Source organism: Cervus canadensis, chromosome 5 (assembly GCF_019320065.1).
Source record: "Cervus canadensis isolate Bull #8, Minnesota chromosome 5, ASM1932006v1, whole genome shotgun sequence".
Taxonomy (NCBI): domain Eukaryota; kingdom Metazoa; phylum Chordata; class Mammalia; order Artiodactyla; family Cervidae; genus Cervus; species Cervus canadensis.
Genome location: NC_057390.1, coordinates 13,135,723 through 13,161,468, shown reverse-complemented (window position 1 = coordinate 13,161,468; position 25,746 = coordinate 13,135,723). Strand labels below are relative to the sequence as shown.

The window sequence follows — 25,746 nt, the reverse complement described above, 5'->3', positions numbered from 1 at the left end:
ACCTTCAGCCCTTGTATCCAGCTACCATGGTAGAGAAGCCAGGCCAAACGTGCCTCCTCCTGTGGCCGGGCCAGGAGAGCAACTTGGGTCCAACCTGTGTCATCAATGGCCAGTGTCCACACAGCCACAGCCAGCCAGGGGCACAGCCCGTCTGCAGGGTGAGGAGAGGAGGGCTTGCCTATGCCCAGCTCATGATGCCACAGTAATATGGGGATGTGTGTGTGTGTGTATGATATGTGTGTTGTGTGAAATATGTGTGTATGTGTATATTTGTGTGTGTATATGGATGTGTGTATGTGTCCATACCTATGTGTGTTTAGGTACATATGGACTTCCCAAGTGACTTCATGGTAAAGAATCCACCTGCCAATGCAGGAGCCACAGGAGACCCAGGTTCCATCCCTGGGTCAGGAAGATCCCCTGGAGGAGGCCGTGGGAACCCACTCCGGCAGTCTTGCCAGGATAATCCCATGGACCAAGGAGTCTAGCAAGATACCCATGGGGTCACAAATAGTCGGACGTGACTGAAGTGACTGATCACATATGTGTATATGCCTGTGAATATGTGTAGGTGATGTGTATGTATATGTGTATGTGTGTTTATGTGTGTATATGTGTGCTGTGTGTGCATATGTATGTATATGTGTGTGTGTTTGGGTGGTTTATGTGTGAGTGAAGAATGCAGATCCACCATCCACCATCCTGCCACCTCCTGGCAGTTGAAAGCTGAGGAGAGAGGAGAAGACATAGGAAAATGTAAAGTCAGTCAACAGCTCTGCCTGAGACGCCAGGAGTGTCCATGTGGGAGGGGGGCTGCTAGAGGTACCCTCAAGAGCCTTATCGGACGTCCAGGGGTGGCAGTGGAAAAGAGAGGGCCTGCCTTGGTTTCTGTTTCCCCACATACAGGAAGGGCCCACATCAGCTAACTCAGGACCTGTTTCCTGGGACTGAGAAGCTGACAGAGCTTCCAAAGCAGAACTGTAGAGAACCCTTGCTCAGCTGTAAGGATGGAGACCGGGGTGGGAAGGGTCATAGTCCTCCAGGCCTGGTCAGCAGGACTCCTCCTCTCACCCCCTCCCCTGCGCCCAAGCCCTTCCCACTCCAGGCTCCCAGCTTTCATTTCTCCTACAAGAGCATCATCTGCCAGCAGGAAGAAGCACCAAGAAGTTACTACATCCTTGCAGAGTATTTCTCTCTTTCTGGCCAGAAAAAGTCAAATGGCTATCTGATCCCTTAACACCAGAGCCACTCATCGGTGGGGACCTCTCACACTGGTTTTCCCTGTCTGCCAAGTGGTACGGGGCTGTCTTCCTGGAGATGCAGATCCTTAGCTTCAGATGCTCCAGAAGCTTTCTATCCTCCATATCAACCCCTGACAGCACAGGGTGATCAGCTGGGAGTGGCGGGCCCCTCCCAGAAGTGTCAGGCGGGCTGGCTGCCGCGAAGGTGGCGCCAGGAACCTCAGCAGCCAGGCTCTCCGGCCTTCACTCTGCTGCTCAACCCTCTGTGTCTCGCCTACCCTCACCTCTGCACCTTTCTCTTTTCTCTGCAAGATATATTCCCTGTGTGCTCCTCCTCTCTGCCTCATAGCCTCTGCGTATTCCGAGTTTTTGCAGCTGCCCCGGGGTGATCCCGCCAGCCTTTCTCTAACTCAGGGCCTTCCAGCTTGACTTCTCTCTGTTAACTGCTTCAATCCCCAGGTGTTTCCAGGTTCAAATTCTCTCCTAGAAAAGTGGTCAGATAGTCCCACACCTCCCTTCACATCAGAACCAATCAGAGATTCCTCGCTAGCCTTGTTCTAATTGTTTCTTATTTACCCCAGTGGTGAGTGTCTCAGTCAACCCAGGCTGCTAAAACAAAAACATCATGAACTAAGAGGCTTACACAAGAGAAATTTCTTTCTCCCAGTTCTGGAGGCTGGGAAATCCAAGGTCAGGATGCTGTGGACACAGTTCCTGGGGAGGGCTCTCTTTCTCTTTTGCAGAGAGCCTTCTTACTGTAAACGGAGAAGGCAGAGAGAGGCAAGCTCTCAGTCTCTTCCTATAAGGGCACTAATCACATCGTGAGGACTTCACTCTGGTAACTTCAGTCGGTTCAGTCGCTCAGTCATGTCCAACTCTTTGCGACCCCATGAATCGCAGCACACCAGGCCTCCCTGTCCATTACCAACTCCCGGAGCTTATTCAAACTCATGCCCATCGAGTTGGTGATGCCATCCAGCCATCTCATCCTCTGTCGACCCCTTCTCCTCCTGACCCCAATCCCTCCCAGCATCAGGGTCTTTTCCAATGAGTCAACTCTTCGCATGAGGTGGCCAAAGTATTGGAGTTTCAGCTTCAACATCAGTCCTTCCAATGAACACCCAGGACTGATCTCGTTCAGGATGGACTGGTTGGATCTCCTTGCAGTCCAAGGGACTCTCAAGAGTCTTCTCCAACACCATAGTTCAAAAGCATCAATTTTTCGGCACTCAGCTTTCCTCACAGTCCAACTCTCACATCCATACAGGACCACTGGAAAAACCATAGCCTTGACCAGATGGACTTGTGTTGGTAAAGTAATGTCTCTGCTTTTTAATATGCTATCTAGGTTGGTCATAACTTAATTACCTCCAAAAGGCTCCATCTCCTAACATTATCCCATTGGGATTAGGATTTTAACATGAGAATTGTGAGGGAGTGGGTTCAATCAGTCCATAGCAGTGAGGCAGGCATTTCTTGCCCCAGACAGTACAAGGTGGCCAAACGCATGGCATCTTACTCTGGACACATAAGACTCACAGCATCTTATTAGTCACACATAGTCACAGTCTGGAGGAGGACACTGGATACCATGCCAGGCCACATGGGGGTTACACCTGAAACCAGAGGGAACCAGCAAGGGCTGTGGGAGGCAGGCTTTGCAGCAGCAAGACGATAAGGTGCCCCTGGTCCCTGCAAGAGGACATGACTGACTTGTTTGAATAATTTCTGTACTGGCAGGCTAGAGGAACCCAATAGGCTGAAAACTGGGTGGAGATCTGCTGGTCCAGTCAAGGGGAACTGGCCAGGTCAGGGAACACATCTGGTGAGAGTGGAGGAACCCATAGTTAGGCTTTGGGGGCCCTGTAAGGCCCCAAAAGTGGCAACCCACTCCAGTACTCTTGCCTGGAAACTCCCATGGACGGAGGAAGCTGGTAGGCTGCAGTCCATGGGTCGCTAAGAGTCGGACACGACTGAGCAACTTCACTTTCACTTTTCACTTTCATGCGTTGGAAAAGGAAACGGCAACCCACTCCAGTGATCTTGCCTGGAGAATCCCAGGGACGGGGGAGCCTGGTGGGCTGCCGTCTATGAGGTCGCACAGAGTCAGACACGACTGAAGCGACTTAGCGGCAGCAACAGCAGCAGCAAGACCCAAAAAATGTCGTGGCAATAAGTGAAATTTTAGGTCTTACAATGCAAATCTTTGAATCCACTGCCCTAGTGACAAGTGCCTACCTTGGGGAGGAAGCTGGAGTGTGGGGCAGGGTCACACGCTACTCAACACAGCAGCTCAGGAACTTACTTGGTGATCCAGTGGTTGAGAATCTGCCTGCCAATGCAGGGCACACGGGTCCAATCCCTGGTCTGGGAAGATTCCACATGCTGCAGAGCAACTAAGCCCATACTCGGCAAACACTGAAGCCTTGGGCTTCCCTGGTAGCTCAGCTGATAAAGAATCTGCCTGCAGTGCAGGAGACCCCAGTTCAATTCCTGGGTTGGGAAGATCCCCTGGAGAAGAGATAGACTACCCACTCTAGTATTCTTGGGTTTCCCTGGTGGCTCAGATGGTAAAGAATCTGACTGCAATGCAGAAGACCTGGGTTTGATTCCTGGGGTGGGAAGAGCCCCTGGAGGAGGGCATGGCAACCCACTCTAGTGTTCTTGCCTGGAGAATCCCCATGGACAGAGGAGCCTGGCAGGTTACAGTCCGTGGGGTCATACAGTCTATGACTGAGTGACTAAGCACAGCACAGCACAGTGGGCCTAGAACCCATGCTCCAAAAAAAAGAAGAAGCCACGGAGTGAGAAGCCCACTCCCCACAACCAGAGAGTAGGCCCCGCTCACCTAGAGAAAGCCTGTGTGCAGCAACAAAGACCCAGCACTGCCAAAAGTAAACAAATAAATAAAACATGTGTATTACCATTTGTAAAATAGATGACCAGTGCAGGTTCGACGCATGTAGCAAGGCACTCAAAACCAGTGCTCTGGGACAACCAAGAGGGGTAGGGTGGGGAGCGATGTGGGAGGGGCGTTCAGGATGGGGGACACGTGTGCACCCATGGCTGATTCGTGTCGATGTATGGCAAAAACCATCCTGATATTGTAAAGTAATTATCCTCCAATTAAAATAAATTAATTAAAAAATGAAATAAAACCACATCAAAAAGTGAATAAAAAGTAGTCATCCAGGAAATAATTTTTAAAAATTTTTAATTATAAAGAACACACAAAACATGGCAGCCCAGACATGGTGACTGACAGGTCAGGCGTGACAGTAGGGTGGAGAGCAGAGTCGGGTTTGGAAGCACAATGGCATAGTTCCCTAGAGGCAGCTCTGAGCCTACAGCTTGTATTTCATTTCTCCATCAGCTAGTGCTGTGAGCAGGTAGTTGACACTGGGAAGAAGTAATATTCTCCCGTAATTTGCCACTTCAAATTATGAAGAGTAAGGACAGCCAAGTATTTCTTAGAGAAGATGCAGACACCTTCCAGGCCCGCACAGCCTAGCCTGTGTGATCGCCGGTCTTCCCTGATGTGCCCCTACCCCCCAGACTTCAGACGTCCCTGGAGCTTTGGGCAAATGCTCTCATATGAGCCCCATCACTGACTGTTCATTCCTCATCATCACCACATTTTTTAAAAGCCCATATGCCCCCTGTTCCTTCAAGCTTCCTCCTAATATCCCTCCACTTCAGCCTCTTCACAACCATAACACCACTCTGCTGGTCACAGTCACTGAAGAAAAACATCCTCCCTGCCCAGGACCCTAAAGACGGCATCTAACGAGGAACCCAAGGAGAGGAGGGCCACTCTGCTGAGCCTGCCATGCATTCACAGAGCACCCCTTTCTGCTTCCTCTCTGCTCCACTCTGGTGCAGCCTGGATTCCTGCTTCGGCCCCTGGATGGCAGATTTGGACGTGGTGGCTGTGATCAGGGTCTCTGTGAAGAATGGGAGACCTGACGCATCTCCCCATCCAGTGCAAAGCCAGAGAACAGAAGCTGGTCTGCGAATGTCTAAGAAGAAAGACCATCCAGAGGGTGGTGACACACCAGACACTGCAGTCCTATTCGGCTGCATTTCAGTAAAAACCAAAGATAAGTACTGCTCATGTTTTATGGCATTTCCAGGGCTGGGACTTTCTGACTGTTATTTGAACCCGTAACTGTTTCCTGAGGACACCCCAGAACTTCATATCCAGTGGAGCAAATGTCCCCTCCACCCCACACATCCACCTGTACCCCCAGGAAGAAAATGTTCCCAGGCAGCATTTTATTCTAATGAAGCTGGGGTACCCTCTCCACTGAAGGCCGCTTCCCCCGACCCCTGGGGAGAGAGGAGATGCAGAAGAAAGAGAAGGCCCAGGGACCAAGGCAGAGGAGCTGGGCAGACAGACTGGGACCCGGGGAGCAGCACCCAGCAAGTGATGGGTAGGGAGAAGCACGTGGATACTGGTCTAGGTCTGCAGAGACACGTTTCCATTCAGCCCGTGACCTGAACCAGTCAAGCCTATCCCAGGGAGGAAGGGGCTCAGGTCTCGGAGGATAAGGATGACGGGGGCCATGGGTACATGGCATGAACAGGGCCTACCAAGAGCAGAGCTCTTCCCACTGAGAACACTTAGGAAGGCAACTGGGAATTCTGGGGTATCAGCTGGAAATGCCCAGAGTCTCAGTCTCTGGAGAATCGCTGGGATGGTCGTACACAAATTTCACCCAGTAAAGCTGAGGCTTCTCCAAAGGGACGGACCCCCCGCCCAGGGTGCTGCCCCAGATGGTGTATCATGGTCCATCTCACTGGGGCAGTGCAAACTCCTCATTCTCTCTACCCTCACCTCCACATTTCAACCCAAGATATCCTTTCCACTTCATCTGCCTTTGAAGCTGAAGTGGAAAGGATATCCACTATATCCTTTGGCCAGAGAATTCCCAGCCAAGACAGATGGACTCTGGGAAAGGATATCCACTGTGAGGCCAGAGAATTCCCAGCCAAGACAGATGGACTCTGGGAAAGGATATCCACTGTGAGGCCAGAGAATTCCCAGCCAAGGCAGATGGACTCTGGGATGCCTTCAGGACAATTTTAAAGCATGAAAAATTAAGGTTCAAAATCACCTTGGAGGACAAGGGAGAGAGGAGCATTTCCTTGACTTCAATGAGCATTGGAGCTTAAAGTGCTAGCACAGGGGCCAGTCCGGTCATGGATCTGATGGTTTATAGGATCGCTTACAGATGAAAAGAAATGTATTGTCACAGGAGGCATCATTCCATGACCGCAGTGCGGACGTCTTTAGGTTGACACAGTGTTCGTTGTTCCCATAGTTGTTGGGCTCACCTGGAATCCAGAACCTACCAAAGAAAAAACAAAGCAAAATGCATTTCCAGTGAGTGAATGAGAGACTTCAACCCCAGTTTTGGGCTGGGGTGGTAGGGTTGCAAGTTTTTTCATGCCTGAGAGGAAGAGGACCAGTCATCCGTCAACCTCTGAGCCTGCAATCTCCCCCCGGCTTAGGGCCACACCAGCCCGCCACCCTCAAGGCCCTAGAGGAACCCACAGTGCAAAGACCTAGATTTAGAATGAGGTCCCTGCCAAGGCTGAGAGGACGGCCGTGCTGCCAAACCCCAGAGGGCATGGAGAAGCCGTGGATTTGTCCCCAGTTCCACAGCCAATCAGTGGCAGAGATCAGCTAGATCTCTGGTCAATGCTCCTGCTGATCAAGGACAGGAAGAAAGGCAAACCCTGGGGTCAGTGGGACTCTCCCCCCACTCTTCGTGCCCCGGACCCAGCCCAAGAAAGTCAGCCTGGGACAGCGGGTTCTGAGGACTTACTTCTCACTCTGGACCTTGTTGTACGGAGTGCCATCCACCCAGTGCCAGTCCCCCTCGCTCCCTGCCTTGGTCAGGCCGATCCAGTAGGGAAGTCCGCCTGCCGTCCTGTAGAGAAACTCCTGCAGGAAGACAGTAGGCAGAGACAAGGCGTCAGAGCGTCTGTCTCTCTGGGCATCTTCACCCTCGGCCACAGCCCCTGCACCCTCAGACACAGGGTTGGGACTCCATCCTGACTCTGACTCTGACCCACTCTGCTGGCCCACTTAAGATGAAAGGATCTTGTTTAATATTCTGTCTCACCAGGTAGAAGATTTCTTGGGCTAGATGGTGTCATTAAGGCTATTCACAAATATTTCTATTTTTCTGGGCACATGGAAAGGCTGCACTATCCTGCCCTCTTTGAAGCTACAAATACTGCATCGTGTGTTTGGCCAATGAAATGTGTTGTTTCCAGGCTTTAAGGGCCAACATGTATCATGTTCCCTTTTCTCACCTCAGCAATTGTGGAAACGTGTGTTGATACGAAATCTCCTCTGGCCTAATCCCTTAAGTAGCCACAATGAGCAAAACCCCTTGCTGGCCCTTAGTGGACACGGAGTGTGTAAGTGAGAAGTGATTGTGAAGAATTACTGATATTTGGAAATATTTGTCAATGAAGCATCATATTGCCCATCCTGTCTGATACAGCTACCAATATACCCCCTTCCTAGTGCCCACGGGACAGCACTCACCTGTTCACTCTCTGAGGTCACCGAGGTCAGGTGGGAGTTCCTGGATATACAGATCTGCTGGGCACTGTACCAGGTCTTCGAGATTTGAGAAAAGTAATAGAAGTGCCCCCTGAAGTACTTCCAGCCTTGAGAAACCACCTGGAGAATGTCATCTGGGAACAAGGGTGAAATGTGAACTCTGGTGTTCCTGCTTTCTCTGGTGCTGGCTGGGTGGGAGTATTTGAGCAGGATCCCAGACATACAGTGAATGGGGCTGGGCTCTGGGGTCCATTGGTCCTTGTGTAGGAGCTTGGGGACAGTCCCTCAGATCCTGAAAGTCTGAGATTGGTAGAGTCTCTGGGCTCAGAGAGAGGATAGTGAGAGAGGATGGATCAAGAACCCGTCTCTCCATTGACCATCACAAGTGGCTGAGCCCCTGAGCCCTAGGCAGGAGCTGCTGGAAAATGGTGAGGTTTGGACCCAGACAGAGAGACTCCCTATGTCTTCATATTCTGTGGCTTGGTGTGGGAGCCCCGGCTGGTCCCTGGTCCCTTCTCTCCTGAACAGCCCCCAAGTCCTCCCCAACTCCAGTGCTGAGCCCCTCTCTTCTAAACTTTCCAGCCATGCCCATGCTTTCCTCCACACACACCAGCCCAATGGCATCATGCCTGAGATTAATAAGGTCCCACGGGCTACTGGCCAACTTGCAATGCTCTTTTCTGGGTCACTTACTTTGCTGTTGAAGCAATTTGCTGATACTCTCCAAACCGCCCTGGAGTTCCCGGACCTTTGCATTTAAAGCACTGGCTTTATCCAAATCTTGTTTTAGCTCTGGGATTTGGGCATTCAACTCATCGACTGCTTTCCAACTACTTGCTAGCACCTGCAGCTGTGCACTGGCTTCCTTCAAGCCTGTTTCCAACCTCCGGATCTGAGAACTTATGCGATCCAAGCTGGCATTCACCATCTGGACCTGAATGCCCACTGCCACCAGGCCACCTCTGTTCCTCTTGATCTCAGAACTCAGGGAGCTGATGTTGTCCACACGAGCTTTCAGCAACTGGGCATTGGTCTTGACATCTGATATTGTGCCCATGAACCAGGGATCTGAATTTGAGGAAGTCAAGAGGTCAGCTGCAGGGACCCTCAGGGACTGGAGTGGGGTGTTCCCAGGGTAACGAAAGGAAGGGGAGGGAAAGTATGGGCTCAAGCTTCCCAAGGACCCAGCCCAAGGAGCAGCTGCCTACCCTCTATTCAGTCACAATGTATTCATTCAACAAACATGGGATGGACACCTTCCATGTGCCAGGGACTCTGGCAGATGCAGATCATGCAAAGATTGGTAAATCATGGGATCTCTGTTTGAGGCTCTCATAGGTAAGCAGAAGAGGGGATTAGAATCCAGTCCTATATTTCCTTTGCATGTTCAAGGCACATTTGGTAATGAGATGTCTCCAGTCACCCCCTTGTCATCCTTCTCATGTCACGCTGGGTCCCATCACTTGACTCCCAGCCCTCTCTTTCCAGAGACCCCCACAGAGCCCATCAGCTAGGGAAGCACCGTCCCCACCATGACTGCCCATAGGTCCCTCATGGCCATTGGAGGGGCCAGCCATGAAGACTTCTTGTCTGGAGGTGATTTCTTCTCCAGAGGAAAACGAGAAGGGAGAATTATGAAACCACTTCTCCTCTTCCCTTGTCCTACCCCCCGTTACTGTCTGCTCAGGCTACAGGCTCAGGCCACAGAAGAAACCAAAAGTATACCAGTGGACTAAAAGCAGGGGAGATTCTACTCAGAGCCTCTAAGTCCAAGTCCAAATGTGTCCTGGGGCCTTGAAGGGAGAAGACAGATGTTCCCTCTGTCTGCTATCTGGAGACCTAATGAGAGGAAGAAGCTTCTACCAGCAGCAGAGGCCAAGCAGGCTTGGCAAAGCAGGAAGAAGAAGAAAGATAAGTCACACATCCAGTGAAGAAGTAGGGCATCTCCCTTGACATGATCTTTGTGGGAGCAGGAGAGTGAAAAGAGCAAGAAAGGGTCCTGTGGGGTGGGGGGAGGTGTTCCCTAACCCTAACCTGGCCTAGTCAGTTGGGGATGAAGTTACAGTTGGGACCCCGCCCCTCATGGGGTCAGCAATCATTATACTCACTGTTGGGGATTCACCACAAGGCTCTGAATCAAAGGGACACAGAGCTCGGAGAGGAAGGAGAAAAGTGACCCAGGATGAAGATGGGATGAATCTTTCCTGGGAACGAAAGAGCATACCTTTGAGCACAGGCATGCTGATCCCAGTGAGGAAAATCTCCCCAGAATTGGAAAGGAAGGAGAAGCAGCTGGTCTTACTGCCAACTCTCTGACTGCATATGGAAAGAGGAGGAAACAAGACACATGAAAAAGCCAGAGGCGGGAGAGCCCATCAGAGAAGGGAAGGACCCCTGGCCTTGGGGAAACACCGAGCCCAGGTCAAAGCTGGGGACTTACAGAGAATGGCCTGCAGCAGGACAGAGGTGACCATGACCAGCGTCAGGAAGACGACCACAGCGCGGACCGTGAGGAGTCTCCCCAGAACCTGGGATGGACACGTCTTGGGAGGAGGGTCTGCAGGAAGCAGAGGAGAGTGTTTGGTGAAGGAGCAGCCAGCTGCAAGTTTGCCCACAGAGCCCTGAGCAGGCTCTGAGCAGAGGCTGATGCTTGCCTTGAGGCCAAAGGGAGACGTTCTGTTTGTCTACCGTGAAGTGCGCGTCGAGGACCTCGCTGTTGGCAGTCTTCATCCTGCACGCTCACCCTGGTGGGACAGGTGCTCCCAGCCAGCTGTCTCCCCAAAGACCTTTTATCCAGACGAAAAGGGAAGTGACCCCCAGAGTTCGTTATGTCATCCCAAAGTTCCCCATTCCTGGCTTAGGTACCTTGCCTCTCCTAGGCTACAGCCTGGTCTGCTCCTCAGAAGTCTGACTTCGCAAGAAGAGGCCATCATTTTCTCTGGGTATCTGTTACATGGATATTTTAACCATCTTGTCCTCAGACTAAGCTTTCTCTCTTATAAGACGGCCCTCATCCATCATCCATCCAGCCATCCTTTCACCTCACAAATACATGTTGAGTGCCTTCGATATACCAGGCACTGGACCGGGACTGAGCCACAAAGCTGAATAATCATGGCCCTTACACTCAAACAGTTCACCCATCTTCATCCTGTGTCCTTTTTCTCCTTCCTCTCTGAGTTCTGTTTCCCTTCGATTCTGTCTAGTAGAAAAGAAAGTGAAAGTGTCAGTTGCTCAGTCATGTCCAACTCTTTGGGACCCCACGAACTGTAGGCCACCAGGTTCCTCCGTCCATGGAATTCTCCAGGCAAGAGCACTGAAGAGGGTTGCCATTCCCTTCTCCAGGGATCTTCCTGATGCAGAGATCAAACCCCAGTCTCCTGCACTGTAGGCAGATTCATTACTGTCTCTGCCACCAGAGAAGCCAGAAAAGAAAGACCCGAACAAATAAATGACAATACTTCCCCTGTGGCTCAGTGGTAAAGAATCTGCCTGCAATGCAAGAGACACGAGAGATGCGGGTTGATCACTGGGTCAGGGAGATCCCCAGGAGGAAGGCATGGCAACCCACTCCAGTATTCTTGCCTGGAGAATCCCATGGACAGAGGAGCCTGGCGGGCTATGCTCCATAGGGTCACAAAGAGTCGTACACAACTGAACATGCTCACACACACAGGGTGATAAACTTACTGATAGAAGAATATGCACAAATCAAAGGAAGTACAGAGACTGGAGTAATGGTAAGACATTCCAAGTAGAGAGATTAGCACATTCAGAAGTATGGTGTGCCTGGTGAGTTGTAAGTGGTTTGGCACTGTTAGAGTGTAAAGTATATAACTAGAGTGGGGAGGGCATGGGCTAAGGGGGCACTTGGGGTCAGATCATAAGGACCCTTTTGGGTCCTGTTAAGGAGCTTTAACTCTGGCTTATGGGTGATGTGGAGCCAGTGAAGGACTTCAGGCAGTAGAGAGACAAGGACAGGAACATTGAAGAAAGATCACTCTGACTATGGTAAGAAGCAGAGATCAGGGTGTGGGGGGTCTGGAAGCAGGGAGACCAGTAAGGAGACCACTGCAATAAAATGTTCAACTTTCTGTTGTTAAGGCATCTTAGTTGATCTGTGCCAAGTCGCTTCAGTCATGTCCGACTCTGTGCGACCCTATGGACTGTAGCCTGCCAGGCTCCTTTGTCCATGGGATTCTCCAGGCAAGAATACTGGAGTGGGTTGCTAAGTCCTCCTCCAGGGGATCTTCTTGATCTAGGGATTGAACCAGCCTCTCTTAAGTCTCCTGCACTGGCGGACAGGTTCTTTACCACTAGCGCCACCTGGGAAGCCAGTATCCCTTTGTAAAATGGGATTTGAGATTCAAAAGTACATGGAAGAGTGGGGTTCTCCTCTCTGTTTCCTGCACTCTTGAGGGTCTCAGACAAAGTGGGGAGGATCAGCAACATCAGACCAGGAGCTGTTCTTTCATTCATGGGAGATGCCCAGGACAGAGAGCGTCTGATTCGGTGCCCCTCTCTGAGGGACTAAGTTTTCTTCTGGGAAGCCTCTCATACTTTGAAGAGGTCTGGCAAATCTGAGAAACCTGGTACAAAACATATTCTAAACAAATATTCCCTGGAAGATAGAAAAGAGAGGAGAGAAGAGACGAAGAGAAAGAAAAAAGGAAGGAAGTTCAGATAATTGGATGGATGGATGGTTGAATGGATGGACAGAAAATGGATGTAAGAAAGGATGGGTAGATGGATGGATGGGTGGGTGGAAGACGGATGGATGCATGAAAGAGAAATGAATGGAATAGGTGATGGCTAATCATGACTCAACTCTGAAATTCCAGACTGTGGACTGGAATCTCTCTCTTGGAAGCCACTGCATTTTTCTACAGCCTCCAACTGTAAAAGCATGAGTCAAGAGCGATTTTAAATCTTATCCAAATATGCCTACAACTCTGGCCACAGGACTAGAAAGCTGACCTGGCCTCGCTGACTCTGAGCCGGTGGAGTTGGAGAACAGGTTGGTGTCAGGGACCAAGGTTGGAAGTTAAATGATCAGGACCAAGGAAATAACTACTTGCAGGGGCTTCTGATGCCTTTGATATTTGAGAGGATCCCACTTCCCTGTCTGACCAGTTCATTGCACTTATAGGCCCCTTGCAGCTCCCTCTGCAGGCTGAGAAGGCCTCAAACGGGAGCTGTTTCTCTGACCAGTTGAGGGAACCCAAAGAGGACTCCACACCATACTTTCCAAGCGCTGGGAAGGAAGCTGAGTCACAGGATTGTGTCCCTATCATTCTGTTTCACTTCCTCCCTCTCCAAATAGCATCCAGGCCTGCCCTACTGTCTGCTCTAAGCTTTGACATTAGTTAACTCCCTGCCAGCCTCTGAACATTGATAACCATGCCCACTCTCTTAAAGTTGCTCATCTAGTTGAAGAGCCTTGGTTCTACCAGGGCTCAGCAGGAGTGAGAATGTTCTGTTTCTGGGCTCTCCTGCTTGTTCCCCAGTCTAATCCCAGAGTCCCCTGAGCCTTTCTGCTCCTGGTTCCTGGCCCCACATCCTCACCCCAGGGCCTGGAGATAGAGAGGAATCCAGGTTACTCAAGACCCTGGTAGAAAGTGCCCTTGGGGTCCTGGTCTCCTTCCGAGGCACTTGAGAGAGAGCAGCTACCACAGAACACTAGGGAATGTCTGACCATTTCCCTTTCTGTTGAGAAGTTGATTTCCCTCAAACCTCTGCTGGTACATAGCATGAGCTATTGATGGAACGCCCATGTGCCCTCCCAGTGGCCCCAGGAAAGGGTCTGGAAGCCTCGCCAAGATGGAACAGGACTCAGTATAGAAGAAGGGGCTGGGATTGGGGGCATCTACTCAGAGTGGTGGAAATGGAAGCCGCAGGTAGATGTTCTGCTGATCGCTAGACAAAAGGCTGATCCAGCATGAGGAAGCTGGGCAAGAAGCAACCACAATTTTGTGGGCCCTCTGGGGTTTCAGAGACAATTTCTGTAAAAGCCTGAGCCATAAGGAGTTTCATTTCTCATTTTGCAGGAAAGTTGCGGATCACGAGCTACCTTCCTCTAATCATGCTTATCCGCAGGTATTTCCTAAAGTCTCCCTGGGTGCCCTAAGTCTCTCCTGGCCTAACTGCCCAGAGGAGAAAAGAGGAAGAGAAAAGACCAAGCAGAAGGCAAGTGCCCCAGCCTCACTTTCCAGCCAGGAAAGAGGGCTGTTCTCCTGGACACTCAGGAGATCCCTGCTCTTCCAAACAGAGGAGGAGCTTTGGGTCAGGTCCAGAGCGACGAAAAATCACTGCAGTGATGAGAGACAGGAAGTCGGTGCTCAACTGTCTGTTTCCCCACTGCCATGCTCCCAGGGTTCTAAGACCTTCTCTGGATAAAAATGGAAGAAGGAAATAGTCTGATCACTTTCCCCTTCTCTGGCTGGGACTCTCCTTGTGCATGGAGGTGGACTGTGGGCATAATCAATGGGAGTAGAAAAGAGATTCGGGCCGTTTGACATGTCCCAGCAATGCTGATAGTCATCTCCAAGGCATGGTGATCCAAGTCCTTCCATCCGAGGCACAGAGGAAACTAGAGTGGACAGCAAACCAGGGAGAGGGGATGGGGGAATAGAGGAGGGGTGGAGGAGAGGGGAGAATGAAGTGAGGAAGCAGATGGCTACAACAGCTGAGCAGACTGCTCCACGGGCTTCACAGGGGACTCCTGTGTGTAATGTGATGAGGGATCTGACCAGCTGACCCCAGATGCCAAAGGATGTCATGCCATCCTCTGGACATGTGCCCTGGGAACAGGGGATGGGACAGAGAAACCAAGAAGAAAGAAATGGAAGGGGGGCCCTTCATCCATCCTGTCCCCTAGAATGCCTGCTCTGCACCAGCTGCAAGGAGAAAGCCAGCCATGGACCCGTCCCTCAGAAGCAGTGCTTCTCTTGGGAAAACATAGCATCTGTCATCACAGGGAGAAAGGAAGAGTCTCTCAAGACTGAAAATGGCTGCAGACACTGCACAGGGCCTCCCCAGCTCCCCCCTGATGCTGGGAATGAGCTCCTCTTTTTTAGAACATTGGATGAGGGCACTGTTTCTCTGGCACAGTGACCATGGCTAGACCTCAGTAAGCAGACAGTTCCATCTGGCCCGATCATAATAGTGTGGTATGGGTATGGGTGAGCGGCCTGGCTGCTGGGAAGGATGACTGTGTTCCAGGCAGAGGAGGCTGCTCTCAACTACCCAGGTCAAAGAGCCCTTGCCTGTGACTTTAGTGAGAAGGACAAATTCAAAGCTATAAACGGCCTCTGGGGAAAAGTATGCAAATCTTATTTTTGTATCTTTTCTTTTTTAATGGTACTCATTATAGAAAATAAACCAGGTGAGCAAAAAGGGAAAAAAAATTATCTACCATACAGGAAAAAAACCATAGGTATACACACAGCTCATTCTTCATATCTACATGTATATGTATATTCATTTACATCTATATCCATGTTATTGTTGCTGTTCTTTCGTCATTAAGTTGTGTCCGACTCTTTTGCAACCCCATGGACTGTAGCCTGCCAAGCTCCTCTGTCCATGGAATTCTCCAGGCAAGAATACTGGAGTGGGTTGCCCTTTCCTCCTCCAGGGGATCTTCCTGACCCAGGGATCGAACCCAAGTCTCTTATGTCTCTAGCATTGGCAGGCGGGTTCTTTACCACTAGCACCACCTAAGAAACCCTAATCTATATCCATAGTGATATCCAACTATAACTTGCGTATATTTATATAATATTTATATATATATATATATTTATATAGTATAGTATATATAGACAGCTCCTATGTCTTCTCCCCAGCGTTCTTCCCATCTCCATTTCTGATACGTAGAGTTAGTTCCCCCTCCTTTGGGAATCTATGCCTCCTTCTTAACCCCTACAATGCTTGGCTCAGAGCCAGCATCCATTGGCAGGTTGAGTTTTTATCACAATTCATTACTCTGACATTGAGTCTTCTGTCTCCTGCTTCCATTTCTAAGACCTCTTACATTGGGCCCACTCAGATAATCCAGGATAGTCTCCCTGTCTTAAAGTCAGCTTATTTTTTATTATATTTATTTGGGGGGGTGAGGGCATGCAGCATGGCTTGCAGGATCTTAGTTCCCCAGCCAGAGACTGAACCCACACCCTAGGCAGTGAAAACGCCAGGTCCTAATCACCAGACCTCCAGGGAATTCCCAAAGCCAGCTCATTAGCAGCCATAGCTTCACTTTACCATGTAACTTAATATACTTCCCGTTTCTGAGATTGGGATGTGGACATTTTTGTGGCCATTACTGTACTTACCAAGCTTCCTCCCTCTATTAAGTTAGTGTGGCCTTAATAGAACCATTCAGAAAGTTTGGTATTTATCCCTGAAGTTTGAGAGATAGAGTCTGATACTTGACATGTGGATGAAAGGTCTAAGGCTTTCAGTGGGTGATAATAAATAGGTAAATAAACTGTGGTACTTCTAAACAATGAAATATTATTCAGCACTAAAAAGAAATGAGCTATCATGTTACTGGAAGGAAAATGATACATAGATCAATGAAACAGAAATGAGAGCCCAGAAATAAACTACACATATATGGACAATTAATTTATACAGAGAATCAAAGAACATATAAGAGAAAGAATGTGTGCTTAGTCTCTCAGTTGTATCCAACTCTTTGAGACCCCATGGACTGTAGGGGATTCTCCAGACAAGAATACTGGAGTAGGTTGCCATGCCCTCCTCCAGGGAATCTTCCCGACCCAGGGATCGAACCCAGGTCTCCCACATTACAGGCGGATTCTTTACCATCTAAGCCACCAGGGAAACCCAAGAACACTGAAGTGGGTAGTCTATACCAGGCGATAGTCTCTTCAATAAATGATATTGAGAAAACTGGACAGCCTCATACAAAAGAAAAAGAAAGAAAGAAACTAGACCACTATTTCACACTATAAGTAAAAATCAACTGAAACTGGATTAAAAGACTTAACTGTAAGCCATAAAATTCCTAGAAGAAAACATAAGCAGTACACACTTTGACTTCAGTCTTAGCAATATCTTTCCAGAAATGTTTCCTCAAACAAGGGAAACAAAAGCAAAAATAAACAAGTGGAACTACATCAAACTAAAAAACTTCTGCACAGCAAAGGAAATCATCAACAAAATGAAAAGATAGGTAACCAAATGGGAGGAGATATTTGTACATGATATATCTGATAAGGCATTAATATCCAAAATATATAAAGAACTTATACAACCCAAAAACAATAACAAAAATCAACTTGGTTAAAAAAAATGGGTAGAGTTGCTGAACAGACATTTTCCCAAATAAGACATACAGATGGACAACAGGCACATGAAAAGATGTTCAGCATCACTATTTGTCAGGGAAATGCAAATCAAAACTACAGTGAGGTATCACTTCATACCTGTTAAAATCAATCAATCAATCAATCAATTCAGTCGCTCAGTCATGTCCAGCTCTTTGCGACCCCATGCCAGGCCTCCCTGTCCATCACCAACTCCCGGAGTCCACCCAAACCCATGTCCATTGAGTCGGTGATGCCGTCTAACCATCTCATCCTCTGTCATCCCCTTCTCCTCCTGCCCTCAATCTTTCCCAGCATCAGGGTCTTTTCAAATGAGTCAGGTCTTCACATCAGGTGGCCAAAGTATTGGAGTTTCAGCTTCAACATCAGTCCTTCCAGTGAACACCCAGGACTGATCTCCTTTAGGATGGACTGGTTGTATCTCCTTGAATGGCTATTATCAAAAAAAGCAAGAAATAACAAGTGTTGGTGAGGATAAGGAGAAAAGGGAATGCCAATAGGCTATTGGCAGGAATGTAAATTAGAGCAGTTATTACAGAAAACAATGTAGAGATTCCTCCAAAAACCAAGAATAGAATATCATGTGGCCCAGCTTTTCCACTACTGTGTATTTATCCAAAGAATTCAAAATCACTAATTCAAAAAGATATATGAGGACCTCCCTGGTGGTCTAGTGGTTAAGAATCCATCTGCCAATGCAGGGGACACAGGCTTATCCCTGGTCCAGGAAGATCCCACACGCCCCAAGGCGACTAAGCCTGTGTACCCTAAGTACTGAGCCTGCACACCTAGAGCGCATGCTCTAGAAAAGCCACCCCAAGGAGAAGCCTGCATACCACAACAAAGAGTAGCCCCCATTCTCTGCAACTAGACAGAGCCCACACGCAACAACTAAGACCCGGTACAGCCAAAAACAAATAAATAAAAATAAAATTATAAAAAGATATGCACACCCCTATGTTCACTGTAGCATCATTTACAATAGCCAAATTATGGAAACAACTTAACTGCCATCAATGGATAAAGCAGCTTCATGTGGTATAAATATATACATAATGGCATACTACTCAGCCAAATAAAAGATGAAATCTTGCCATTTCCAACAACATAGATGACACTAAGTGAAATAAGTGAGACGGTGAAAGAGAACTGCAATATGATGTCACTCATCTGTGGGTGAAAAAAATAAACAAAAACAAAAAATAAATGAACAGACCAAACCAAAGGAAAACAAGCAAACAGACACAGAGAATAGAGTAGTGATTGCCAGAGAGGAAGGGCCAGGAGGGAGGATGAAATGGGTCAGGGGGGTCCACTGTATGGTGATGGATGGAAACTAAATTTTGAGTATTTTCCTTCCCATAAAAAATGTATATTATTTTTAATAGATCCCTAGGATTATAACTATAATGATTTATGTAACCAGTCCCTTGTTAGTAAACAATCAGAATGCTTTCCATCGCTCAGCACTATGAACAGCCTTACAGAGAATCTCCTTCAGTAATGTCTCGGTGCTGTATCCATAATTTTTCCTTGGGATAAATTCTTGCAAGCATAGTTGCTGGACCAAAACATATATCTTTTAACAAATAAGATTTATGATAAGTTTTGACAAATAATGCTCTAAAAAATGTGTATATAATATTAACAGAACAGTTCATTTCCCCTGGACCGTCATCAACAGTGGGAATGAGTAATTCCTTTTTATGGACCAACATAATAGTCAATTTTTATACTGCATTTTCTTGATCACTAGTGAGACTACTGAAGACTTCATGTGTTTTCTCCGACATGTTATTGTCTTTTGTGGATGGAGTTTATTATTATTATCATCTTCATGATTTGTAAGCATGCTTGAAATATTGAGGCTATTAAACAATTGTCATATGCTAAAAAAAAACTTAGCTATGATGGAAAGCCACCAGTTACCGCTGTGAACAGAGAAAGGACAAGAAGTGAAAGTGGACGTAGCCTCAGCCTATGTGGAGAAAGAAGGAACACGCAGAAGGGAATCCACAGAACCGAAACTGTCCCCTTCACCACACGGACAAGGCATTAGCACTAGTAAATGAATCACCAGTCAGCACTAGTTAACTGGTCGCAAAGAGAAACTGAGGAACTGCGACGACAACAACAGCATAACTGTGGCACGTATTTTATAGTTTATTCATCCATATTTCACACTGCTCCTGCCCAGGTTCCCTCCCCCAGAAGCGAGGGGGTATGGAATGAGAGCTGACCTTTCACCTCCATGAATAATACATAAGTAACTTGTACAATAATCATTTAGTACTTGACCTCATGGATCCTGCTTGGCCATTGGAGTAAAATTGCCAGTATCCAAAGTAAGTAAAATCCAGCAAGTGTCCAGTTCTGTCTTAATGGAACTTTTTTGTGCTGCATGAACTACTGAAACCTGTGCCCAAACCCACAAAAAAAGAACAAGACCTCCAAAAAACCAAAACTCCATGGTAATATCTCTAATACCACAAAGGGACATTTGTCCTCCACAAACTAAAATCATTAAGCCACCGGGCTCTGTGGCGCAATGGATAGCGCATTGGACTTCTAAAATCATTAAGCCAAGAAATGATAAAATCCCAATTTATGGCCACATTCTCATAAATTGTAACACAGTTCACTTTATACACCAAGTTGGTTCCCTCCAACTTGCTTTTTCAACCTTAACTACAGGCTTCTTTTCCCAAATATTTCCATTCCGAAGGGCACTTTTCAGAAAGTAAACAAGATAACTGCTCTTGGCAGCAATTTTATACTTTTAGTTTCCTTTCCCATCTTACTGAGGTTACCAACTTCTTTTTCCCTCATTTAGCTCTCCAGCTGGCCCTTCAGCTGGGTCAGTCTCACCAAAAGAAACTAAAACTTTCATTTGCTTCCTGCTGCTCACTAGAGATGTCCCTGAAACTGCTACTTCAACCTAGAATGCTTAGAACAAGTGTCTTTCATCATATTTCTAAGGGGAACATCCCCAGAGAAGTGGCTAACCTTGCCTGTCATTCGTCCATTCAGGCATCCATTTATCCATCCAATGAAATGTATCGTGTGCCCCCTGTACGCCAAACTCTGTGATGGATACTGAGAACTCAACCTTGAACAGAACAGCTATGGTACCTGCCCCGTAGGGGAGTGCAATTCTCTCTGGACAATTCTTGGTATCTTGCAAGTAAGAAAAATAAATTATATCCCTGATTAAGCCTGAAGCAGTGACAAAAGAAAAATGTAGCTTGAAATGGTGTAAAACATGGCATTTTTCCAAACTGCTTTTATTTAAAACATAGTATAAAGATATAGGTCCATGCTTGCATTTCCTACAAATAAATCTACTTCTCACTATATATCTGACTCTCAACCACAGGAGAACTGCATGCTCACTGCCCTCGCCCAGAGCTCTCTTCTGTAGGAGCGATGGAGGAAAAGGAGAGCTGTGCATCTGAGATCTAGGGCAGTGGTCCCCACTCTCAGAGCATGTTTGTAAAGATGCCAGCACCCCACCTGCAGAGATCCTGGCTAAACTGGTCTGGGTTGGGACTCAGGCATCAATATCTTTATTAACTCGAAGTGAGTCCCACATGCAGCCAAGGCTTGAAAACCATCAATCCAGTGTAAAATCATGAGTCCTGGGATGAAACTCTGACTCTGCCACTTCCTAGTTGGGTGGGTGAGCTGGGACCCCCTCCATCACCTGTGCCAGTTCAAATCAAGTAAGATAATGCTGTGTGGAAACATCTTGCTTAGTGCCGCGTGACAAGAGCTGCCCAGTCTGAAACACTGTACGTTACCACTTACATTCAGGATCTAAAAAATATACAAACTAGTGAATATGACAAAAAAGCAGCAGACTCACAGATACAGAGAACAAGCTAGTGGTCACCAGTGGGGAGAAGGAGAAGGGGAGGGGCAATATAGGGGCAGGGGATTAAGAGGCACAAATCATTAGGTATAAAATAATCTACAAGGATATGTTGCACAACATGGGAAATATAGGCAATAGTTTATAACTATAGATGGAATATAACTTTTAAGTATTTTGAATAACTATATTGTACACCTGCAACTCATATAATATTGTACAGCAACTATGCTTAAATAAAAAAAACATAATAAAAAAGAATATATACTTTAAAAAGAAAAAAGGAAGAGTTGCCCAGTCTGGATGATTATTGAATGAAGATGACTGGCAGCGTTTGTCCAGAGTTAAGGGTCTTGAACCAGAAATGGAAAAAGAAGAGAGCCACCTTGTGGCCAAAAGAACCAACCTCTAGCCTCAGGAGTTTAACTGCTCTAAGGCTGCAAGGGTCTAGAGAAGGACGCACGGCCTGTCAGTCACACACGGGGAGAAGAAAACAGGTGCCCTGAGAATCAAAAACACACACAGAACCTCTCACCAGAGCCAATCAGATACCACCACCGTGACTGAGACCATAATATGTGGTTTCAGAGATACGGGAGAGTCTTCAAGGGACATCTTGGGAGTCCTCTCATAGCCAACCTCCCTGATGCTGCCCCATTTTCCACATGTCGAATCTAAGAGCAAGGGGTTGTGAAAGTGAAAGTCGCTCGGTCGTGTCCAACTCTTTGCAACCCTGTGGACTATACAGTCCACGGAATTCTCCAGGCCAGGATACTGGAGTGGGTAGCCATTCCCTTCACCAGGGGATCTTCCCAACCCAGGGATTGAACCCAGGTCTCCTGCATTGCAGGTGGACTCTTTACCAGCTGAGCCACAAACATCCCATAAATTGCTGTGCTGTTAAAGTCTCTCAGTCGTGTCCACTCTGTGTGACCCCATGGACTATAGCCTGCCAGGCTCCTCTGTCCATGGAATTCTCCAGGCCAGAATACTGGAGTGGGTAGCCGTTCCCTTCTCCAGGGGATCTTCCCGACCCAGGAATAGAACTGAGGACTCCCGCACTGCTGGAGGATTCTTTACCAACTGAGCTATCAGGGGAGTCCTCCCTACCAGTAAATTCCTTTTCTGCTTAAATTATGTAAACATGGGCTTAAGTTTCCCATCAAGAACCCTGAGTGTCATACCCATCAAAATAGCTCCTTTCTTCCTAAGATGGATCCAGTTTTCCCAAAGTGTTGCAGAGAACACTAGCCCAGAAATATGTTTTGCCCAAAAAGGGATCCAAAATTAAGTAAGTTTGGTAAATATTCCATGCTCTGTGGCTTTCTTAGAGATTCATGGTAACTGTGATCTTATTAAAGATTCTGAGACACGATGTGTTAAGAAAAGCTGTTTAACATTGTTCATACCAGAATTTCCATTACCATTTTTCTTTTACACTTACTTGATGGATGACACTTCTCACTGAGAAACACTGCCCTGAAGCTATGAAAGGAAGATTCTGAAAGAGACTCCAGTTTCCTCAGATTTCCAAGTTCTAGTTTGCTCTGAGGTCTTGTCACCTCCCCAGTTTAATTACAGAAAGACTCATTAGCCCCTTCACAAGTGTCCATGCTAAGCAGAGAATATCTGCACCATTCTGTTGACTAATATGTACCTTCACCATTAATTTCAGATGCTTCCTGTGTTTGACATTAATAAAGTGTTTTATTCTGGGGTCTGTTGAGGGCCTCTCTAGTCTGTTTCATTCACCTAAGAATTCTTTCAATATACCAAACTAATCATTTCTTTACAAAATATTTTAAAATATGGCAGGCCCCCTTTATTAACATTTTTATTAGTTAAACTTTTCTTAGCCATTCTTAATTTGTTCTTTCAAATTATCTTTGGCAGGTTACAAAAACAAAGTCCTACTGAGAGTTTAAGCAAAGCTGAATTTTAGTAAATTCAGTAATTTTAGTAATACTGTAAAATAACTTAGGAAGATTTGGTATCCTTAAAAATAATCTTCATACTGAGATGTACATGAAGTTTCTCTATTCTCTTTATATCTGTCAGTGAACATTTTTCAGTTTTAATGGAAGTCCCAACTTTCTTTTAAGAGAAGACAGAATTATTATTTGCATGACATCATTTTTACCTATGAAATCGGAAAGAAGCATCTGGAAGAGTTATCTAAATTGAAAAGAGAGTTTAAAAATCATATGGACAAAAACAATCCACACGAATAACTTTCCTGTATGCCAAAAATAACCCATTGAAAATATGGCTATGCAGTAAAATTGAGAGCATTCCAGATATATTTAGGAACAGAATTAACAGAACTGGGTAATGGGTTTGGTATAGTGTGTGGCAGGATTAATGAAATTTTTCAGAATGCTGTATGGCCTGCCTTTGCCCTACCAACACTCTCCAGGAGAATCATGTTGGATTGTATAATCTCATTGCAATTTTAGAGTCCAAACTGTTGCCTCCAGATAACACTTTTAAAAGTTCTCGGCATTTCCTACTTTCAACACAGCTGGTGTGACCTTAGGCTACTTTTGTTCATTTTGGTTGGGTGACAGTGGGTTTGGTTAACTATTCGGCTCCTAGAAAACCACAAGTTTCTTTGTGACTATCTCTCACTCCTTTCTGTTTGTTAGATGAATTAGAAGGAAAAGATCATTTACTGGAACTAAGAAAGATCATCTGCTTGGATTTGAACACAGGAAACTTAGAGGCAGTTGAGTATTTACAATAGCATAGAGGAGAATGAGAGTTGGACCATAAAAAAAGCTGAGCACTGCCAAGTTGATGCTTTCTCATTGTGGTGCTGGAGCAGACTCTTGAGGGTCCCTTGGACAGCAAGGAGATCAAACCACCATCCTAAAGGAAATCAGCCCTGAATACTCATTGTAAAGACTGATGCTGAAGCTAAAGCTCCAATACTTTGGCCGCCTGACACAAAGAGCCGACTCATTGGAAAAAACCCTGGTGCTGGGAAAGATTGAAGGCAAAAGGCAAACAGGGCGGCAGAGGATGACATGGGTTAGATAGCATTACCAACTCAATGGACACGAGTTTGAGCAAACTCTGGGAGTTAATGAAGGACACGGAAGCCTGGCATGCTGCAGTCCATGGGGTGGCAAAGATTTGGACACAACTTAGTGACTGAACAACAACAGAGAAGAATGAAAGGGGAAATTCGTCAGAGACGAGGAAACGGAACAGCAAGCTCTGAGACCACATACTCATAGCAGCCTATGATCCAAAGTGCTTCTGTAAATTTCATATGCTCTCAGATCCTCTGAATAAGGAACGTACACACGGAGGCAGGCAGGGAAATGCCAAAGGTCCTTCCCTGGACTAACTTAAAACCTTGCAAGTATGCACTCAGAAAAATATATATACGTATCAGTGTAAATATTGTTTTCAGGGCATCAAACTATTGAGTGACAACCAATTAGATAGTGGACTTTCAAGAGTTAAAGGTTAGGGCTTCCCTGGTGGCTCAGCGGTAAAGAATCCGCTTGCCATTGCAGGAAACACGTTTGATCCCTTACCCAGGAGGATCCCACATGCCTCAGAGCACCGAAGCCAGTAGACCACAACTGAGCCCAAGTTCTGGAGCCCGCATGCAGCACCTGCTGAAGCCGGCGCGCCCTCGAGCCCATGTTCCACAACAAGAGGAAGCCCGCGCACCACAAGTGTGGAGTAGTCTCCGCCCACCGCAACTAGAGAAAACGCCTGCATAGCGACATAGACCCAGCACGGCCAAAAATAAAAAGATAAATAAAAATAAAATTATCTTTTAAAAAGAGTTAAAGTACATAACAATCTCTGAAGTCCAGCGTCCTAAAAGACTCCTTTGTTACATGAAAACAGCATTCTACACTTTCAACAAGTCTTCTCACTGGCAGGAGGATAAATCCAATGCTCTTTGTGAATATTCTCAATACACCTCTTTATCAGGACTCACGTTAACTAGGTCTGCTTTCCTGTAGTTTTGTAGGAGGGAATATTGTCTCCTTAAATTTCCAAGATCTTTGTTTTATGAGCACCATGCTCAAAGTTAAACTTATTGTCAAGGTTAAGTTCATTAGCCCAGGAGAAGAGGAAAATTCTAAGAAACTTCAATATTGAAGGGGGGAGGGTAAAAGAGAATTTCAAATGAATAGAATATACAATGTTGTGCTCATAGATGTTTAACAACTGATCCTCTGGTTATAGAGGAGAAACTCTCTTATATAATATTTGCCAGTTACTTTTGTAGATTGTTGTTGGACTTCAAGGAGATCAAACCAGTCAACCCTAAAGAACATGAACCTAAAGGAAATCAACCCTGAATATTCATTGGAAGGACTGTTGCTGAAGCTGAAGCTCCAATACTTTGGCCACCTGACGTGGCGAGTTGACTCATTGGAAAAGACCCTGATGCTGGGAAAGATTGAAGACAAAAGGAGAAGGGCGTGGCAGAGGAGGAGATGGTTAGATAGCGTCATCGACTCAATGGACATTAATTTGAGCAAACTCTAGGAGATACTGGAGGACAGAGAAGATTGGCGGGCTTACAGTCCATGGGGTTGCAAAGAGTCAGACCTGTCAGTCATTAAGTTTAGACTTAATGACTGGAAAATTACAACAAACACCGCTACCTTATATGGTTTTCTCTAACCTTGCTTTCCAGGAAGGAAAAGAGGGGATTCAGATGTAGGTCTG

At 46.8% G+C, this 25,746-nt stretch overlaps 1 protein-coding gene across 2 annotated transcripts; it reads right to left on the bottom strand.

The window, feature by feature from the left end:
* Positions 1-4,438: 4,438 nt before the first annotated feature.
* Positions 4,439-17,315, bottom strand: CD207 (CD207 molecule). 2 transcript variants are annotated; one of them, XR_006269661.1, is made up of 8 exons: positions 17,274-17,315; positions 10,476-10,607; positions 10,262-10,378; positions 8,515-8,889; positions 7,804-7,955; positions 7,073-7,191; positions 6,359-6,592; positions 4,439-5,260 (listed from the first exon to the last, which is right to left on the bottom strand). XR_006269661.1 is itself a non-coding variant. In XM_043470431.1 (7 exons), the coding sequence occupies exons 2-7, from the start codon at positions 10,549-10,551 to the stop codon at positions 6,442-6,444; spliced, it is 990 nt and encodes a 329-aa protein (XP_043326366.1). In that variant the 5' UTR covers positions 10,552-10,607; positions 17,274-17,315; the 3' UTR covers positions 4,439-6,441. The 2 variants fall into 2 exon arrangements, 1 of the variants encoding a protein (XP_043326366.1); XM_043470431.1 differs by having other exon boundaries at positions 4,439-6,592.
* Positions 17,316-25,746: the final 8,431 nt, after the last annotated feature.